The sequence below is a fragment of the Rhincodon typus genome, chromosome 31 (genome assembly GCF_021869965.1).
Source record: "Rhincodon typus isolate 14 chromosome 31, sRhiTyp1.1, whole genome shotgun sequence".
NCBI lineage: Eukaryota > Metazoa > Chordata > Chondrichthyes > Orectolobiformes > Rhincodontidae > Rhincodon > Rhincodon typus.
In genome coordinates this window covers 4,470,026-4,490,359 of record NC_063362.1, presented here as the reverse complement: position 1 = coordinate 4,490,359, position 20,334 = coordinate 4,470,026, and the positions used below count along the sequence as shown (strand labels likewise).

General features: G+C 39.2%; 1 protein-coding gene across 2 annotated transcripts in view; it reads left to right on the top strand.

The window, feature by feature from the left end:
* Positions 1 to 20,334, top strand: part of pex14 (peroxisomal biogenesis factor 14) — a 194,380-nt gene that overhangs the window by 89,133 nt on the left and 84,913 nt on the right. For both annotated transcript variants that reach the window (XM_048615023.1, XM_048615022.1), the window contains one exon: positions 15,078 to 15,197. In XM_048615023.1, coding sequence (XP_048470980.1) covers positions 15,078 to 15,197 — 120 coding nt within the window. The remainder of the gene's footprint in view (positions 1 to 15,077; positions 15,198 to 20,334) is intronic.

The window sequence follows — 20,334 nt, the reverse complement described above, 5'->3', positions numbered from 1 at the left end:
ATTGTGATGCAATGTTTATTTACTTATAGAAAGCTGTGGGAGAAGTCATTGAACTGTATAAAATGCTTCAGCATAATATTGTCAATATCTGTACTGATGCTAACCAGCAGTGCATTGTATTGTGCTTGTCATTCGGTGCGTTGTCACCATTTTGAAGGGCTTGTTTTATTAAAAATGAGCAGACGTGTATACTGGAGATGAAAGTACAATTTATACTGCCATATACAGTTAACATTTCTAAGTAATCAAGTTGCAAGAAGATTTTGATTTGCAAAGAACACCTTTTAATTCACAATTTCACTCTTGCAGTTTGAAACCAACAAGAAAAACTGTAAGAAGAAAACATTTCATATTTTCTCAAGTGGAGGGGGTCCAAAAACCTGGAGATCAGAAATTGGTCTCTGTTTCATTGACATAATCAGGTTAGAGTGAAATGCTGATGAATTGTGTATTTCTGCCAGATTAGTTAACAGGGGGATCCCTTTGAAGGATGCCTATGAAATTAAGTGTGTTGGTTTTGCCAAATATAGCAGGTGGTGTAAGGAAAGCGAAGTCAATTTGTGGCTTCACCATATTCTACGTCCATGATCTCCTTTAGTTTTGTTGTCCCCTCCCAAATCCTTTCGTATAATATTAAAAACAGAAAATGCTTGAAACACTCAGCTTGTCCGGCAACAACTGTGAACAGAAAAAAAAACGTGTTTCAGATTTGGGACCTATCGTAGGACCTGAAATGTTAACACTGTTTCTCTCTTGCTAAAGTTGTGCCTTTCTTTAAGAAAGGCTATAATGAGAAGCGTGGAAACTACAGACCTGTGAGTCTGACATTGGTGGTGGGTAAGTTGTTGGAGGTGATTTTGAAAGATAGGATTTACATGCATTTGGAGAGGCAAAGAATGATTAGGGATAGTTAGCAGGAAATTCGTGTCTCACAAACTTGATTGAGTTTTTTGAGGAAGTAACCAAAAAGATTAATGAAGGCAGAGCAGTAGACATTGTTTACATGGACTTCAGTAAACCGTAAGGTTCTGCATGATAGACTAATTAGTAAAGTTAGATCACATGGGATTCAGGGTGAGCTTGCCAACTGGATACAAAGTTAACTTGATGGTAGGAGACAGAGGGTAGTAGTAGAAGGTTGTTTTTTGGACTGGAGACCTGTGACTAGTGGTGTTCCACAATGTTCCACTGGAGCATAGGAAGTTGAGGGGTCACTTTATAGGAGTTTATGAAAACATGAGGGGTATAGATAAGGTGAATAGCAAAGGCCTTTTCTCGAGAGTGGGGGAGTTCAAAACTAGGTGAGAAGTTTTAAAAAGGACATGAGAGGCAACTTCTTTACACAGAGAGTGGTTTGTGTGTGGAATGAACTGCCAGAGGAAGTGGTGGATGCAAGTACAGTTACAGTGTTTAAAAGACATTTGGATAAGTACGTGAGTAGGAATGGTTTGGAGGGCCAAATGCAAGCAAGTGGGACTAGTGCAGTTTGGAAACATGGTTGGCACGGACTAGTTGGATCTTTGGTCTGCTTCTGTGCTGTATGACTCTATGACCCTCTGCAGAAGCTGCCTGACCTGCAGAGGGTTTCTGGCATTTCTGTTTTTTTTTATTTCAGACTTTGAACAGCTGTGTAATTTTGTTTTTGTTGTTCTTGGAGTATTATTCCCTTCCTTCACCCCACAGTTTACAGCTTGTACTTATTCTTGTAATGCTAGCCACACTGCCAGACATGAGCATACTATCTAGTGTGCCATTTCAGTGCTGTGCTGGCAGCCAGTATTACTGCTGTAGACACAGGTTATCTGGTCATACATCGGTGTTGTTTGTGCCACTTGCTGTGGACAAATTATGGAAAACATTGTCTGCAATCAACAGTTTTTGAATGCTTCAAGAGTAGTTTATTAGCTATGAAATGTTTTGATTGTTCTGAAGACATGATGTGTATTTTAAAAATGCAAGTTGTCTTTCTCTTTTAAGAACTGTCATTACTACATCTTCCTTCACCACCTTTGGTCTGTCCCTCCATGTCTCAGCATCCTTTTTTTATTTATAACTATAACTTACCTTGTTATTTTTTTTTCTCTGTTAACCATATTTATTAATGCATCTTGTTATTGGAGAGCTTTGTATTGCCATCACTTGCAGGAATGGGGATAACCAAAGTGAGCAATTGATGTTGAGTAGACTTTTGTATTCTACTGTATACCAGTATTCTATTTGCATTTTGTTTACCCTGTAGTCTTTTTGCAATGGGTGCTTTATGGTAGTATTCATCAGAAAAGTACACAAAGTGCATTTAATGAGATCGTAGAATCCATACAGTGTGGAAGCAGGCCATTTGGCCCATCAGGTCCACATGAACCCTCCGAAGAACATCCCAGCCAAACATCCCCCTAACCTATAACCCTGCATTTCCCGTGGAAAATCCAAGTAGCCTGCACATCTCTGGAAACTATGGGCAATTTAGCATGGCCAATCCAACAAACCTGCACATCTTTGGACTGTGGGAGGAAACCAGACCATCCGGACGAAGCTCACACGGAGACGGGAAGAACGTGCAAACCCCATGCAGACAGTTGCCTGAGGGCGGCATTGAACCCGGGTCCCTGGTGCTGTGATGCAGAAGTGCTAACCACTGAGCCACCATGCCGCCCTATGATTAATCAAGTGTAAGCATGTCCTCTTGATGTTTCGATTGTAAGTAGTCATTAATTTTTTTTCTTGCCTGTCGTGAACTTTTCTTTGTGAAGTTGCAAATCACTAAAAGATTTAAGAAGTTGGGTTACTGAAATAGAGTAGGATGTTAGGGAAGGAAAAATGGCAAGAGAAGGAGATAATTGCAAGCGGAATAGAAACTTACTTAAACAGATTTACTGAAGGAGACTTCTGAAATAAATTACAAAAGAAAAATATCCTGTAATGTCATAGTTGTTCTTTTGAAGATAAGAATTGGTAAAAGTAATATTTAAAATGTTAAGCTACATGTGCAGAAACCAAATTACTGTAATCACCATTAATTTAATTTTCAGGACAATTTCTTTGTGCAGGAGAATTTGTATTTTTGTTTGTTTTGAGAAATTTTGGCAGTATGGGCTTAAATAAATGCTTTTATCGTGAGAATCTTTCCTGATGCTGTTCTTTTATTGTGCATTTTTGTAAGGATGCTTGAATGCCATTATGGCTGAAGATAGCTACAAATTGATTTGTATTTTTAATGAGTAAGTTTAGAACATGAAGGACGTACAGTTCTGTTGGATGAAACACTGATGCTTCAGAATGGTTTAAAATGTACTTGCAACTTGTAGTTGCTTTGAATAATATTTTCAATACTTTTAATAAAAATGATCAGTGAATTGCAATTGCATTGGGCAAACATAGATGGGCTGACTTTGATTTTAACAAATGACAAAAATGTCAAAAATTAATTTTCTCAACAGAAATGGAATTAATTGAAAGATACCACGTTTCCTTTATACAATTGGAGTTTATTATTCAAATTAAAAATTGCCATAAAAGCACAACTATCCAATTAAACATACACTATTCCTTCCTGCTTTCTCTGTACGAAATATAAACTACACATTTTTAAGTTTTTAAATATTCTTTGAATTGAAGTGTAAAATTGTAGTATTTTACAAATTAAAAGAAGGGTCTTTAACCCACTGGTTCTGGCTGACTCTCTGGAACATCCTATTAAAAAAGATCTCGGAAGAAGGGTTATATTGGACTTGAAACGTTACTTCTATTTTTCTCTCCACAGATGCTGCCAGACCTTATGAGTTTCTCCAGCTTTTTCAGTATTTTTCAGATTTCCAGTGTTCATAATATTTTGCTCTTATTCCCTGAAAGATGTAATCACTTAATGCCATCCCTCTAATCTTTCCCCGCAGACTTTTAATTTTTATTATTTAAAAGATAATAAATAAATCTTCGTCTACTTTCTTTTTATGAAGTTACAATGAATTTTGATTTTACTGTTGCCTCTGGTAGGGAATTTCATGTTTATTGATCCTTTTGCATAAAAAAGCAGGAGAAATTAATTTTTTTTAGGCTGAAATGAAAAGAATCCTAACCTTTTGAGGTTTAATAAACGTTTATATTTCATAAAAGTTTGAAATTCACTTGTGAGGCAATGTCTCTCAAGATATTTGGGATCTCTGCTACCACGCTTCTAGTTTGTAGGTGTTTCTAGTTGTGTCTAAGGTGTAGCATGGTATGTTTTGCCATGATATAATAAACCATATTAGCAAGAGATTTACCTTGCTCAGCAATCTGAAGTTTCTATTAGGTAATGTGAAGATGTATTGTTGACATTTCCACGTTCTTCCTCCCCCACAGAAGGGAGGCATAGAAAGGGTATGAACTTGGAATTAAAATACAGGGAATACTGTAATTTCAATGGACTTTATTTTCTTAGATTTGAATTGTTATGTGAATTTGTCAAAGATTACAAATTTTTTCCTAAACCAATTTGATAAGTATGTTAAGGAATATGGTCCTAAAACCTTGTATGTAACACAAATCAGACAGATTATAATAGCGTTTGTGACCACAGATGCTGGAGTGGGCAGTGTTAATAGAATATTGTGTAGTACTGTGTTGCTAATTTAAAAAATAACTTTTGTGGGAATGGAATAAGGAAAGAAAATAGAGCAATAAATTCTTTGTTTTGCAATTTCGCCCCCTTTTAAATAAATACTGGTCAGGTTTATGTTTGAAGACAATAGAAAATGTGTATATATAGCTGTAAGGTATGCAGTTTGCAGTATTTATGACTGTAATACCAAGGTGTCACAACTGTAATTTCATGCCCCGGTGAGAAGAACAAGGTCACAGAGTACCTCAATTCTGCATCTGGTGATACAGACGACCATAAACAGAGCCTTTAACATATCAGCAGCTAAAATAATGCAGTATAATGAACTGCAGAATTGTTTTGTATTAAAGAGATGGCATCCATTTTGCTGGAATGTATTGGTTAGATTTAATACCCATTGTGAAATTATCTTTTTATGCCTTGGCCTTGAATCAAAGTCCAACTTGTTTTCATCTCTTGTTGTACTGCCCTCCTTGACACTTAGGTTTTTGCACTAATGTTCAGTAAAGTTTTGTAGTTGTGGGATAAGAACTTTTCTTCACTCAAAGGATGTGCTTCCTTGAAATTTTCTATCCTAAAGAGCTGTTGTTGCTCAGACATTGAGTATATTCAAGGCAAATCAGTCAACTTTTGAATACCAAGGGAAGTCAAGGGAAGTGGGGATTGCATGGCAAGATTGAGTTCTCAACAGAATGACCATGTTGCAGTGGTGTGGTGGTAAAGAAGGCAAATGGTATGTTGGCCTTCATTGTGAGAGGTTTCGAGTACAGGAGCAGGGATGTGTTGTTGCAGTTGTAAGGGCCTTGGTGAGACCACACCTGGAATATTGTGTGCAGTTTTGGTCTCCTTTTCTGAGGTAGAATGCTCTTGCTCTTGAGGGAGTGCAGCGAAGGTTTACCAGGCTGATTCCGGGGATGGCGGGTCTGATGTATGAGGAGAGATTGACTAGGTTAGGATTGTTTTCACTGGAGTTCAGATGAATGGGGGGGTGGGGATTTCATAGAGACTAATTAAATTCTAACAGGACTGGACAGGGTAGATGCAGGGAGGATGTTCCCAATGATGAGTGTGTCCAGAACCAGGGGTCACAATATGAGGATTTGGGGTAGATGATTTAGGATGGAGATGAGATATTTCTTCACCCAAAGAGTGGTGAGCCTGTGGAATTCATTACCCCAGGTAGTAGTTGATGCTGAGTGTGTTCAAGAGGCAACTAGATATAGCACTTGGGGTGAATGGGATCAAAGGTTATGGGGAGAAAGCAGGATTAGGCTATTGAGTTGGATGATTAGCCACAATCATGAAGAATGGTGGAGCAGGCTTGAATGTTCTTCTATGTTTCCAAATCTGGAATTGAAAGTTAGTTTCAGTGGTAATGACCATGAAACTGTCATCACTTGTCATAAAAAAACGCTCATCTGGTTCACTAATGTCCTTTAGAGGAGAAAAACTGCTGTCCTTAACAACTGGTTTGAGCTGCATGTGAGTCCAGACCCACATCAATGAGGTTAGTTCTCAAGGGCAGTGAGGGATGAGCAACAATTGCTGTTCTTGCCAGCAACATCTCATTCCATGAATGAATAAAGATCAAATTGAAAGTTAGAGCAGGCTAAAAGAACTAAATAGCCTGCACTTGCTTCTATTTTCTTATGTTAAACATATCAAAGTTATTTATAGAAAAGTATATCTGAAATTTTATTTAACACAAGCTTATTTCAAATGCATTCACCTGCAGGGTCACCTTTTTAGTAACACTGGGGATAAGCCTTCCAATTTAGAAAAATGTTCTTTTCACAGTATTTTTTTGTTTGTGCTATTTTTGGAAAATGAAGTTTGATCGTCAGTGATTCTGTGTTTTCCAACCTGCACTCTTTTTTTAGACCTGTGGAGTGATCAATATCGTTGAGATATTTACTTTCATGGCCTTCTGAAGTGGTAACTTCATTATAACACTGACTGTTAAACTTCCTACCAACTTTGTGTTTAAGCTCCCCTCTCCCTTCCCTCATATCTCATGACATTATTTTGTCAGAGTTCCTTCAGCTGTGCAAAGGGAATGATTTGAGTGAACGTGTAAATTTGGTCTCAAACCACTGAAGCAACAGGCAGAGTGTTCCTTGCTACAACATACTTGAAGAGCTTGCATTTATACAAGACTTTATCATGTCCTCAAAAGTACTTCATTTTGGCAACCATTTTATGCACAGATGGATCCCATAAATGAAAAATGAAATAAATGACAATGTTTGGATGAAATCAGAAACAGCGGGAAAATGTGCATGTATAAAATGGATAACAGTCTATTCCTCACTTTGGTTTTTAATGACTTCAGTTTCTTAAGAACACTCGGGTATGTCACAGTCTGCAAGCAGACTCTTAACAAGGTTTAAATCCATATTGTACAGGATGTGTGGTACTAAATTGTTCTGTTGAAGGAATCAGGTTGGAGTGGTTAGAGGACTATCGTCATGCTCCCTAAATTCTAGCTAATGGGTACTTTCACTTAAATAACCTTGTGTGTGAGATTTTCCATCAGTCTTTAGCTGGCCTACTATGTAGAATGCCTTGTGGAACAGATTTTCCCACATTGCGGGGGGGAAAAGCCTGACCTTTTTGTTCTTGCCCTGCAGCAGGGGTTTCTTCTGTTGGCAGAGCTACAGTTGAGCTGCTTTTGGATTTGTTATGCACATCAGACTACCCCCTTGAGTATTGTCTTTATTTAAGGGAGTACTTTAACTAACAGGATAGTTAATGTGCAGTTGACTGAGGAAGGTACTTCGGGCAATTATGCTTGGGGGAGGGGTGTGGGGTGTAGAATTTTCAGTTGCATTTATTTTTCTTTCATTTAGCTCTAGGTGCAAGTGAGGATGCTGAAAACTCTACATTTAAAACCTAGCTGTAATATTTTCGTGTAACTTACCTGTATCTTTTAATAGAATGTGAAATAGCTTGTACCTGCTTGTGATGGCCATGACACAGTTGACATCCCTCTCGCCTCAAGACCAAGGGCTTTTGTTCCAGAACTTCAACACAAAAATTAAAGCTGAGCAATACTGAGGGAGTGCTAGACTGCTGAAGATAGATGTAAAAGATCTCGTGGTACAATTTGGAAAAATAGAAGATGTTATCCCTTGTATTCTGTTTAATATTTATCGCTCTATTAACATTCAAAAAAATAAGATTAATAGTCATCATTCCATTGCTGTTGTGGGATTTTGCTGTGCATAAAGTTGACAGCTGCACTTCCTACATGTCAAGATATATATTTCATAAAGTACTTCATTGACTGAAAATGCTTTAGAGTTTGGGTCACCAAAGATGCAATATAACTGCAAGTCCTCCTTTCTCTCTTTAACTGCCAAATGTGACAAATGGTGTGAATGACTAACTACTAGGTGCTCTTAAGTTTGTGTATGTATGTCCATTAGTTATATAATTATGTATTCCGTACTTCTTAAAATAGAGCTGATGTCCCATGTTTTTGCTTGTGTAGTAACTGAAGACAGAATGTATTCACTATAAGGCTGTATATGGAATGTTTTTGAGGCCATTTTTAGTCACATTAAAAATTTGCTTGCTTGGAGATATTTTCTCATCAACCTGTTCAGAGATGTTACTACATACCTCTGGAGCAAATGAGGCTTAAACTCATGGTTCAGAGGTAGGGACACTACTGCTGTGCTACAAGAGCCTCCTTGCATGCTTTGGATACTTGGGTTTAAATTATCACTTGTCCAGATCATATATATTGCAAATTAAATTGTTTCTTGTACCTTTTGTTGTGAAGTTGAAAAGGTAGTTTGGAGATGTTTATCAGGAGGTACATTTGTAGCAATTGCTTTTTTTTTAAAGAGTTGCTGTTTTTATTGCAGAAATCCACCATTTAATTCTTATACTTTATATAATAAGACCAGAATGATCTGGTTGAATCATCTGGTTGAGATTTGAGCTTCAAATCTCAATTCAATCCATCATCAGTACTGGCTGTTTCCATTTCATGATAGTGTGTCTGCACCTCCTATTTATCTTTAACTGTGCCTCAATCTTTAAACATCCACCCCACAATTCCTTCAACATGCTTTCAGGAGTTTTGACACAGAAAAGGTGCTGGAGAATTGCAAGTTGGCATTGAGACTGACCTAACTAAATTTGATTTTGAAGAGGAGGAATATGATTTTGAAAACTTCAGGCGAATATCCAAAACAGAGAGTTTCTGAAATTACCCAGAAATGGAGGGGGAGAGCCACTATCCAGTTATCAATATTAGAGTCTTCGGTACTGTATCATTTTAGAGGCATTACATCTGGAAATTATAGTAGCTTGTTCAGTTCCGGTTAACGCTGCCTGAAAGGTGGATTTTGTCATATCTGTTTAAATGAATTGTAAAGTGAAATGAGAAAGTCAATTTTCTTAGTGGTGCAGTGCCTTAGTACTTCAGGTTGAAGTTTTAATGGATGCTATTGAGTGAATTTGTGAGAGTTAAGTGTTTATAGTGCATTATAAATATTTTCAGAATAAATAGGCGATACATGATAGGTAGCAATGGGATACAGAGTTTATACCACAAAGACCAGCAAAGAGCAAAGACCCTATTAGCTTAAGAGTGATGAAGTTCATGCCCATTATTTCTACCTTAATGTAAGTGCTTAATGGCTATGCTAAATACTAGCCTACCTCAGTTATTTCAAGGGCCTGCTACCATGAATACTCTGTCAAGCACCGATAAATACAACTTTTTATTGTAAATAAAAAATTTCCTTTTGATGTTTGACTTCCTGGTATCTCTACTGGCCGTTAAGAATAATGACCAGGAGCTAATTCAAGACATCTGGGAATCATGGAATGAATTTTTCCTGTGTGACCTTGTGGCAAGTCCATTCTGAGAGCCATGTACCTCTGTAAAACAGCTGATGGTCAGGCAGCCTCCAGGTAGGGGGCTGACAGAAATTAGCTTTGTCAGGTGGATGTGTTTTTTAAAGTCAACATAACATAAGCCATAACATGCTGAGATGGGACTTGAATCCAGACTTTCTGGCCCAGAGGTAGGTAGACTGCCATTGTGCAACAAGAGCTCTTGGAGTTGGGTAGATACTAATTTGCTATTAATTAAGTGTTTGTGTATTCAAGTGGAGGACATTAACTGGGGGCTCACATGTGCTTCTAGACATAGGATCACATCGACTGTAGTGGTTTCTTTTGGATGTGCGTGTTTGCAATGCAGCTTATGAACGGTGTGAAGACTAGGCTCAAGGGCTGTCCTTCACTGCTGGCTAACTGAAATGAAACCGTGCATCCCCGATGCCTGCAGAGGGAGGGCAGCCAGAATGGCAATGGCCCAAACTGTGCATGTGCAACTTGCAACTTTTCCTGACTCCATAGAACAAAAAGGAAATGTACCTTTTGGATCATGCACAACTCATACTGTGCCCTAGAATACTCCTCCTCCCATACTCCTCCTCCCACCCACCTTCCTGCAAAAATGCTATCCCCTATTCCCAATTCCTTCGCCTCCGCCGCATCTGCTCCCAGGATGAGGCATTCCACTCCCGTACATCTCAGCTGTCCTCGTTTTTCAAGGACCGTAACTTCCCCTCCTCGGTGGTCGAGAACGCCCTCAACCGTGTCTCCCACATCTCCCGCACCTCATCCCTCACACCCCGTCCACGCAATAAAAACCAAAAAAGAATCCCCCTCGTCCTCACGTACCACCCCACCAACCTCCGGATCCAATGCATCATCCTCCGACACTTCCGCCATCTGCAATCCAACCCCACCACCAAAGACATCTTTCCCTCCCCACCTTTATCTGCTTTCCGGAGGGACAACTCTCTCCGTGACTCCCTTGTCCGCTCCACACTCCCCTCCAGCTCCACCACACCCGGCACTTTTCCCTGCAACCGCAGGAAGTGCTACACCTGCCCCCATACCTCCTCCCTCACCCCCATCCCAGGCCCCAAGAAGACTTTCCACATCAAGCAGATGTTCACCTGCACATCTGCCAATGTGGTATACTGCATCCGCTGTACCCGGTGTGGCTTCCTCTACATCGGGGAAACCAAGCGGAGACTCGGGGACCGCTTTGCAGAACACCTACGCTCGGTTCGCAACAAACAACTGCACCTCCCAGTCGCGAACCATTTCAACTCCCCCTCCCATTCCTCAGACGACATGTCCATCCTGGGCCTCCTGCAGTGCCACAACGATGCCACCCGAAGGTTGCAGGAACAGCAACTCATATTCCGCTTGGGAACCCTGCAGCCCAATGGTATCAATGTGGATTTCACAAGTTTCAAAATCTCCCCTCCCCCCACCGCATCCCAAAACCAGTCCAGCTCGTCCCTGCCTCCCTAACCTGTTCTTCCTCCCACCTATCCCCTCCTCCCACCTCAAGCCGCACCTCCATCTCCTACCGACCAACCTCATCCCGCCCCCTTGACCTGTCCGTCCTCCCTGGACTGACCTATCCCCTTCCTAACTCCCTACCTACACTCACCTTTCCTGGCCCCATCCCCGCCTCTTCGACCTGTTTGTTTCCTCTCCACCTATCCTCTCCTCTATCCCTCTTCTATCCGCCTCCCACTCTCTCCCTATTTATTTCAAAACCCCCTTCCCCTCCCCCTTTTCTGATGAAGGGTCCAGGCCCGAAACGTCAGCCTCTCTGCTCCTATGATGCTGCTTGGCCTGCTGTGTTCATCCAGCCCTGCACCTTGTTGTCTCATACTGTGCCCTGTTCAGTCTGAAATTGGTACTCTGGATCTTCCGTAAATTTAATTTTAAATGGTTCTGTTGCTTGACTCGAGCTGCAGTGGTGCTCAACAACAGTTTTGGAAAGCAGCACCAAATTCAGGATTTGGGTATAAGTTATCACTGAGAATTTTGGAGGGGTAACTGCCCTGTCTTCACTGGAAAGAAGGTCTGAAAAATCCTCCTTTTTAGAGACTTTATTAGTAGAGCTTAGGCAGAATTTGGAAAAAATAAATCCACTCACTAATTCACATTATAACACATGCCAATAAACTCGTGTGAATAGATGAAAAGGCTAAGAATGGGGAATGGTGTGTATTAGTCTTGTACCATCCCCTCCCTTTAATAAATCCACTTCAATGTTAGTAAATATGGGCTGGTCAATAAAAGCAGATTTTTTTACCCCTTTGCTGTCACTTGGAAGCTGGGGGCATTCGATCAAGGTCTCACCAATTGATGAGAAATTAAAGATCTGTCAGTTAGATTTCGTGAAGTCAGTGGAGGAATTCTTGAGAGCATCAGACCTGACTTCCAATCAGTAACAGAGCAAAGGGCTCTCCTTTGCTTCTTAATCTGTCATAATTCCCAAAATGCTGCCCAGATTTTATATGTCCATGTTTTGTTAAAATAAAACACAACCCTGTTGTTAGCGATGTATTTTCTCTGCTCTAGCACTGTCATATTTGGTTGCCATTAGCATGTCAGCATAATGATGAATATTCCTATCAACTGTTGTTCTACTCGTTAATTTCCAATGGGAAAGTGGGTGGCAAAATCTAAATACTAATGGTCAAATGCTGGGCAAGTAAATGTTTATTGACGTGAATAACTAAAAAGAGTGTGGGCTGTAGAATCATTCATTCTTTCCGAGGGAGTGAGAAAGGAAAATAATTTCAATGTACTGGTTCAACACAGGTTTAGAACTCTTCGCAGATACAAATAAGGACTGTTATAGTGTTCTAAGGAAGTTTGAAAGGTTTGCACAGGTTGTATAGTTTAAATTAGAGTATCCAGACCTGCATTTCTTTGCTGATCCTTGTCTTTCAAGTTGCAAGTACACAGCTTGGCTTTGGCAGTCAGTGGTGAAAATAAGAGTACTTGTTGTTGATCTCGAAGAGAGTTGTGCAGCGAATAGCTGATCGCAACTTTGGGATTTCCATCTTCATTTCTGCATGCAATAAATCCAGAAATAATCAGTGTGGTAACAGTGGTGAATACTGATAGTTCATGTGAAACCCCTGCAAATTCTGAACATAGCCTTGGATATCTAAAATTAGAAAGATTATAATGAGCCATCCATTGCTTTTTGATTTTTGCAGGAGTTGAGCAATTTACCTAATGGAACTTTCAATTTTAATATGTCATTGAAGTACAGAATAATAAAGCATATGTAAAATATTCTCTTTCAATAAGTGCTAGAAATGTATTTGAGTTGTTATTGGATAATGAAAGTGTAAAGAATGTTTTTATCTAGTTCTAGTAAGCTTATCAATTCTGCATTAATATATATGAAGTAGTAATTTAAAATGAATGTGTTTAAAATATTTGGAACGTGAGCATTCAGAGTTTTGACCAACTTTATTGGATAGCAAGGAGGGAGTTTTCAATCCACCAAATGGGATTTTCAGCTAGTCTTATTTCTTGCTTTCTGATCTCTTATTTTCCTGAGTGGTTTTCCCCTGGGTTTATGCTGTCATAAAACAGTGTCATACGGGGTTTCTGTTTTGATAAGTTTGTGCTAAATAAGATATGGGTAAATTATAATTCAATATATTCCTTCAGATCCTGTTGCGCATAGTTATATTGTAATGTGAATACCATTATTTCCCAGTAATCGTTTTGACTATCAGTCTCTGCATTCATAATGGGTATGCCACAATTGCTGTTTCTTCAGTATGGATGTTCATCATGGATCACAGGGCATGCTGACTATTGTTGATCGGTACTATGGCAGACATTGAGAAACTTGAACCAAGGAAGGAAAGGGACAAAACCCCTTCAATCTGTAAATTGCATAAAATAAAATCTAATGCTTTTAAGGCAGTGATACTATCTCAAAGTTCTGAGAAATATTCGATTTCTGAAAATAATTAGAATGGGTTATTTCTGTTCTCATGTATAAAGTGCTAGCTCTATATAAAATATAAATTCCTATCACAGCTGTTGTAGTGACTGCAGTCCTATAATCACTCCAAGGTATCTATTATTTCTGTTAAAGGATTTGGGAACATTCTGATTTATTCCAATAATCTTATATTCATTTTAATTCTGCACTTTATTTATGCAAATTGCCAGTTGAGGTTGAGATGAGATATGTGAAATACAATGTGCTATGTTTTTATTAATGCTGTGCTGACTGAGATGACATGGTCTGTAAAACTCCTGTGTTTTGGGCTGTCAACTCAGAGACCTGGGGCCTAATTTTATCTCAGGGGCTCGGTAGGGGAATTTTGCAGCTGCAATACCTGCAAGGATACACTGGCAGGAACTGAGTACTGTTTGTTTTGCCCCTCTTTTATGGCATATATGCTTTCTACATCAAACCACAGTCAAGGAGCAGAAAGGAGGGATGGAAGGATGAGAGTCCAGATGGAAGATTTGAATGTGTGGGGAACATCAGAAGGGTCAGGAGCAGTGCTTCATTTAAGCTGTGCAGGTGTGCAGCCATGTAGTAACTTGGAACGTGCTATGCAGGGAACAAGTGATGCGCAAGTCATTATTCTTAATGGTGTGCTTGTATCAATCATAGAAAGCATGCGGCGCAACAGACTGCGGCACGCGCACATCTGGCTGTGCATCCAGTGAAGAGAAATTGGAGGGATCAGTTGGGTTGTGAGATGAATATCTGGGGAAGGTTGGAATAGTTGAATTAGGGTGCTCAATTGCAAACAGTGGGTGAAGCGGGTAAACTGTTGCAGCAGGTGAGTGCAACATTTACAGCAAGCAAGTCCTCACCTGCCTTTACCAGTCTGATTTCCTGGAACCAGCTAGGGTTAACTCTTCTTAAAAAAAACTGGTCAATTCTGAGGCACACAGCCTCATATGACCCGACCACACAACTGGCAAGCAGTTTGTTTCTCCAGCTCTTTTAAAATTGGAAATGGGCAGGTTGAATTTTATGTATTTAACATTTTTACATCCCCTTTTGATGTTGTCCCTCAGGTTGGTTTGTTCTACATGGTGAATCTGCGACGCGTAGCCCTGTTATTTTGGGTGCGATTGGAAAAATAGGGTGGGGAGGGATCCATTCTTTCAGCTATTTGATTTCCTGCTGCTTGCCTCTATTCGTCTCAAAGAATGAAATGATACAAATAATTTAAAATGATTGGAAGCGCATATGGAACAAATTAGCTGGAATATCAAAATGAATATTTAATGATTAAAATGTTTTAGTATTTGAATACTCCAAAGAGATTGGATTTTCAAAACATTGAAAACTTCTCAAACTTCTCACTTTAATAATATGGTGAAAAACATAATGATGTCTAGTTATATGTCATTTAAACCAAAGATTACAGTATCACTTTTTGTTTGGTGAGAATCCCGCATCTCTCAATAATTCATTGCATTGGCATTTAAATGGAATATCTTGCGATGCACAATGTTTGATTTCCGAAAAATAATTTGGACAATATTTTTGTTCCTGTTTATCCTTTTGTGTGCACTATCAGTTTTTAACCTTAACCGTACACAGATTTACTATCATTTTAAGACTCTTAAATTCTTCTCTACCTAGGTCTAACAGATGAAGAAGTTGAGATAGCTCTACAGCAGTCGAACACTGCTACTGATGAAGTATTTGCGCCTGTCTCCCAACAGCACTTGGTGCAACCATCACAACTCGCTGTGCCAAACAGTATGTATTCTCAGATAGATTGATGGTCAAACTGGTCTACCGTGGGAATGAGTGGAGCATGCATTTGTCCAGTCTGAATATAGGATTAGATGTGGTTTTGTTATGGTTTACATATTAAAATCCAGGCTCTGTTTCAACGTGTGATATCTGACAAACAAATTTAATTTTAACAGCTTATATTTACATAATGATGGGTGACTGTGATACAGACAAAAATAGAATAAGTTGAGGAAATCACCAGGTATTTTGTAGAGAAAAAGTTGTACTGGAAGACATTGATCAGCACTCACCATGAGCATCATCACTGGTATTACATAGTATGTGTATTCAGATTGGAAATTCAAGAATTGTTTCAGCGCTATGTGAAAGCTGAAATCTTTGATGTTCAGGTAGACTGAAATTTTCTTCACCTGCCAACAGTTTATGTCTGCTGGACAGCATTGGCTTACAGTTAAGTGTTGATTTTAAGATTATCGTTCTTGTTTTCAGATCCTTTCCCAGTTTGCCTCTCCCTACTACTGTAGTCTCCTCCAGTTTTACAACTATCCAAGGTATTGCACTCCTCCAATTCTGGGCTCTTTCTTCCTGCCCCCAACCCCTCCCCACCAATTTAACCATTTGTGGCCTGAAGGCCTGGAATTTCCTCCTGACATCTGTCTGCCTTCCTATCTCCCTTTCTTCCTTTAAGATACACTTTGACCAAGCTTTTGGTCATTTGTCTGAACATCAAATTGTGTTCAATAACGTTACTGTGAAGTGCTTGGAGATGTTTTTATTATCTTAAAGAGATTATGTAAATACAAGTGTTACTCATGTATATGTAAGGTATAAAGTCAATGGCATTAGGAATAGTGTGTTTTACAGTTTCATTGCAAGGGTTTCTCACATTGAGATGTGACAGACTGCACTTGGCACAAAACCTGAACTGTAAGAAACTAAAGTAAATACTTCAGCTTTTCTTATTCTATCTTCTCACTTCTCTTGATTCATTCCCATTTCCTCCTTCTGTGTTTAATTTTATTTCAGGCTAAGGATGGCACTGTGGCTCAGTTGTTAGTGATGCTGCCTCACAGTGCCAGGGACCTGGGTTTGAGTCCAGCTTTGGGCAACTGTCAGTGTGGAGTTTACACATTCTTCCCATGTCTGTGTGGGTTTCCTCCGGGTGCTGTGGTTTCTTCCCACAGTTCAAAGATGTGCAGGTTAGATGGATTGGTGAAAAACGCTAAACATTGCCCTGTAGTGTCCAGGATGTACAGGCTAGATGGATTAGCCATAAAACCCTGTGCAGGATTACGGGGATTTGGTCTGGGATGCCCTTCAAAGGGTCAGTGCAGACTCAATGGGCCGAATGACCTCTTTCTGCACTGTAGGAATTCTATAATCCCAATCATTTCTGTTGTGTAATTTTTTGTTAAACTTTCAAATGTCTCGGCTTGCACTGCATCCTGGATCTCACCGTCCGATTTAGCAAGTGCGCTACATAAAAGAAAAGTAGGACATGGATTGGAAGAGATGTCTGCATTTGTACCCAGCCTATTCCAACCTATAATGGCATGGTCACCCTTGGACTATGTCAGGTCAGGTTTTTTTAATACTTCTGAGGCAACGAGAGTGAATGCACTGCCCATTAAAGGAATTTATCTTGTTGGCAGCTGAATTCATTTATAGACCTATATAAAATATACAGGACCAAAACAGGTCATTGGTGCAATTATAGAACATAGAACAGTACAGCACAGTACAGGCCCTTCAGCCCACGATGTTGTGCCGACCTTTTATCCTACTCTAAGCTCAAACTACCCTGCATACCCTACATTTTAATAGAATAATTAGTCTATCTCTCCACTCAAAACTCCCTCATCATTCCTCAGCTAGCTCAATTAACATAACCCTCTGTTCCCTTCTTTTTTACCAGTTTTCCCCTTTAATGCATTTGAACTACTAACTGAACAACTCCTTTGTGTTCTTTTAATTTTATCATTATTTGTGTATCAGGATATTTATCATAAATGTCTTGATAATCCTTTTAATGTCCACTATATTCCGTTTTCAACAAGTAAAAGCACCCAGACTGCTATGTAGAAAACACTGCAACAGTTCAGATTTTTTTGCGCCTGATAAGGCTTTTTTGGATCTGAGACGTTCATTTGGCAACCTACAAAAAGTTATTTAACAGATGTTCCACTGCAATGGAACAACAAATGTTATTCAGAGGTTTGTATTACTGCACCTGCTTTATAAACTCATATTGGGATTGAGTGCTGTACCAGACCAAATAGGACTGAAAACTGAAACGGTTTTCAGTTGCTCTGATTTAATCCAAACTGTCAAATGGTTTGGTCTACCTCTTTCTATTAAGGCCAAAGTGCTGTACAGTAGTCTTATAATTTAATTCTTCAGATGTACAGTTAAGAACCGCTAGTACCACTCATGATAAAACTACTAAAACTTTGTATATGAATGTTAAATTTGTGTCCATAGCTGTCAGAAGCATTTAATATTGACAAAGCTGCCCTGCACTACACTTTTATACCAATAAAATATAGAATAAGATATAGCATCCCTTTCTGACTACTTGTACGAAAAGGTTCATCTCAAGTTTCAACTGTTTCAAATTGGGTTATCATTTACTCCTTAATCATCTATTTGGCAATGTAGGTGAGCGGGAAAAATGGCTGTTAACAAAATTCTAATTATTATAACCATCATGTTTGTGTCATTCTCATTGCAGTTTTTTTTATTGATTTGTATATTCAAATAAAATGAGAGAGAAATCCTTGTTAATTCTGCATCTACATCAAAGGTTTTGCTTACCCTGGCTCTGCCACCAATCTTCACTAACATTTTATTTAGAAATACCCAGATGTGTGTACACCCACACCTGATGTGTTACAGAACTCTCCAATCATCATTTTCGTGTGTGATATTAATTCTTTTAAAGTCAGAAGGCAGCATAGTCTTTTTCATCGTTGGCCAAATCTGATGACTATGCATGACACCTTAATGACTTTATGCCCCACCAACATCTTGATAAATTTTAGTTTATTGTGCTTTATGAATTCTCATTCTTTTCATTGTTTAAACTGTGCATACAACTAGAAATTTTCTCTATCCCATGAGGGAGGGCAAACCATCTCTGAAGGCATGTGTTTAGATTTTCACAGTTGCTGAGTTTCCCACAGTTCAGCTGACTTTCAGCATTATTTGAAGAGGATTACATTGAACATACAACACAACAGCAGGCCATTCAGCCCAACCTGTCCATGCTGGTGTTTATTTTCTACTCCCCCTTCTCCTATTGCTTTTCATCTAAATACACTATAATTACCAGCTATTTCCTTCTCTCTCATGTTCGTCTAACTTTCCTTCGATTGCTGATGGTAGTGATTTCCACATTCGTATCGTTCTTTTGGTGAAAAATGTCTCTTCTGAATTCCCTATTGGATTTCTTGCTGACCATCTCATTTTGATGGCTTCTAGTCATGCTCCTCCCACAAGAGGAAACATTCTGCCAAAATCTTTCATAATTTTAAAGACATCTATTAGGCTACTCGTCAGCTTTCTTTCTTCAAGTGAAAAGAGATCCAACTACTTGTTTGTGACAGCTGCTACTTCAGAGTTTGGGAGAGATGTGTTTCTTGTATTGGCGATGATTGGTTCATTAATCTGGTGTCTTCAATTTTAGCAAATCAAGCCTGTCAAGGCCTGATCCAGGGCTGACAGAGATTAAAACACTGTGGGTGCAGGGGCTGCAGTGGTTCAAGAAGGCAGCTCAACACTATCATCTGAGGGGCAGTTAAGGATGAGCCGTAAATGGTGGCCTTGCCAGCAAAGCTCGCATCCTGAGATTAAACATGTATATCTGAATTAATCCTTAACCCTCTGGACAGAAACCATGACCACCAGAATGTCAAAGGTTGTTGGCCCAGCCCACTGCAAATTAGAATTCTTTTGTTTAGAACAAGTTCAGAACTCCCCAGCTCTGAGAAAGCCTACAAGAATTTTTGAGACATGACTTCATAGGAGATACAGAAACCCCAGTGGAAGTGTTGTCAAAATCAATGGCAAAGGTGCAGTGCAGACACAGGTGGCCTTCCAGTCTGGTGTTCATTGATTATGTGCTCAGCATGTTATTGAAATACAGGCTAAATAAATAACAGCCCAGAAATTGGGAGATTACTTTGTCTCCATTGTGTAACTCTCAATTTCGGTAAAGGCAGACTATCCAATCTTTAGAACATGTGCAATAGCCTTGGACAAGGAATACAACATGATAATGGCACTGAGCTTCGATACTAGCATGTGTCCAATATACTCAAGGTTCACACATGGGCAAGAGTCATCAATAAGGAACCTTATTAAAGATACCTTCATTTTTATGTTATAGAAATGTTGCTGGTATAGAAAATTTCTCTCCTAACCCATGAAAGATTTCCAAGCAGACATCAACCTAATTTTAACATCAATCTAATTTCAACACTGAATGTTAGAAAGATCTCACTAATGCACTGGAGGCTAGTGTACCAGCTGCAAGATGGTCAATCAATTGCAGGAAGTCAATAAATGGAAAGTTTCTATTTCTCAGCATTGGAAAATGGCATGAAGAAAGTCATCAGGCCTCCTTCAGAAACATGAGCCACGACTGCACTTGTTTAAAAAGGGTATGAGGCAAATGGTTATACTCCAATCTGTCTGATATCAGTAGTGGGCAATTTATTAAAATGAACTGTAAGAGACAAAAATAAACTGTCACTTAGAAAGGCAAGGATTAATCAGGATAGTCAGTTTTATTAAGAAAATGTTATTTCTTAACGTAATGTCCTGCTGGATCTGTATAAAGTGTCATTTAGACCACAGCTGAAAACTTATGTACAGTTGTAGTCATTGCGTTAGAGGAAGAACATTATTGATATTGTTGCAATTCAAGTTAAAATGAATTTCAAAGTCTTACGCTAGTACAGAGGAGACTTACAAGAATGTTGCCAGGGTTTGAGAATTGCAACTATTAGGAAAAAATGTTTTGCCTTTTTTTCTGAAGAAAGGTCCCGACCCGAAACATCAACTTTCCTGCTCCTCTGATGCCTGGCCTGCTGTGTAATCTCCAGCTCCACACTGTGTAATCTCCAGCTCCACACTG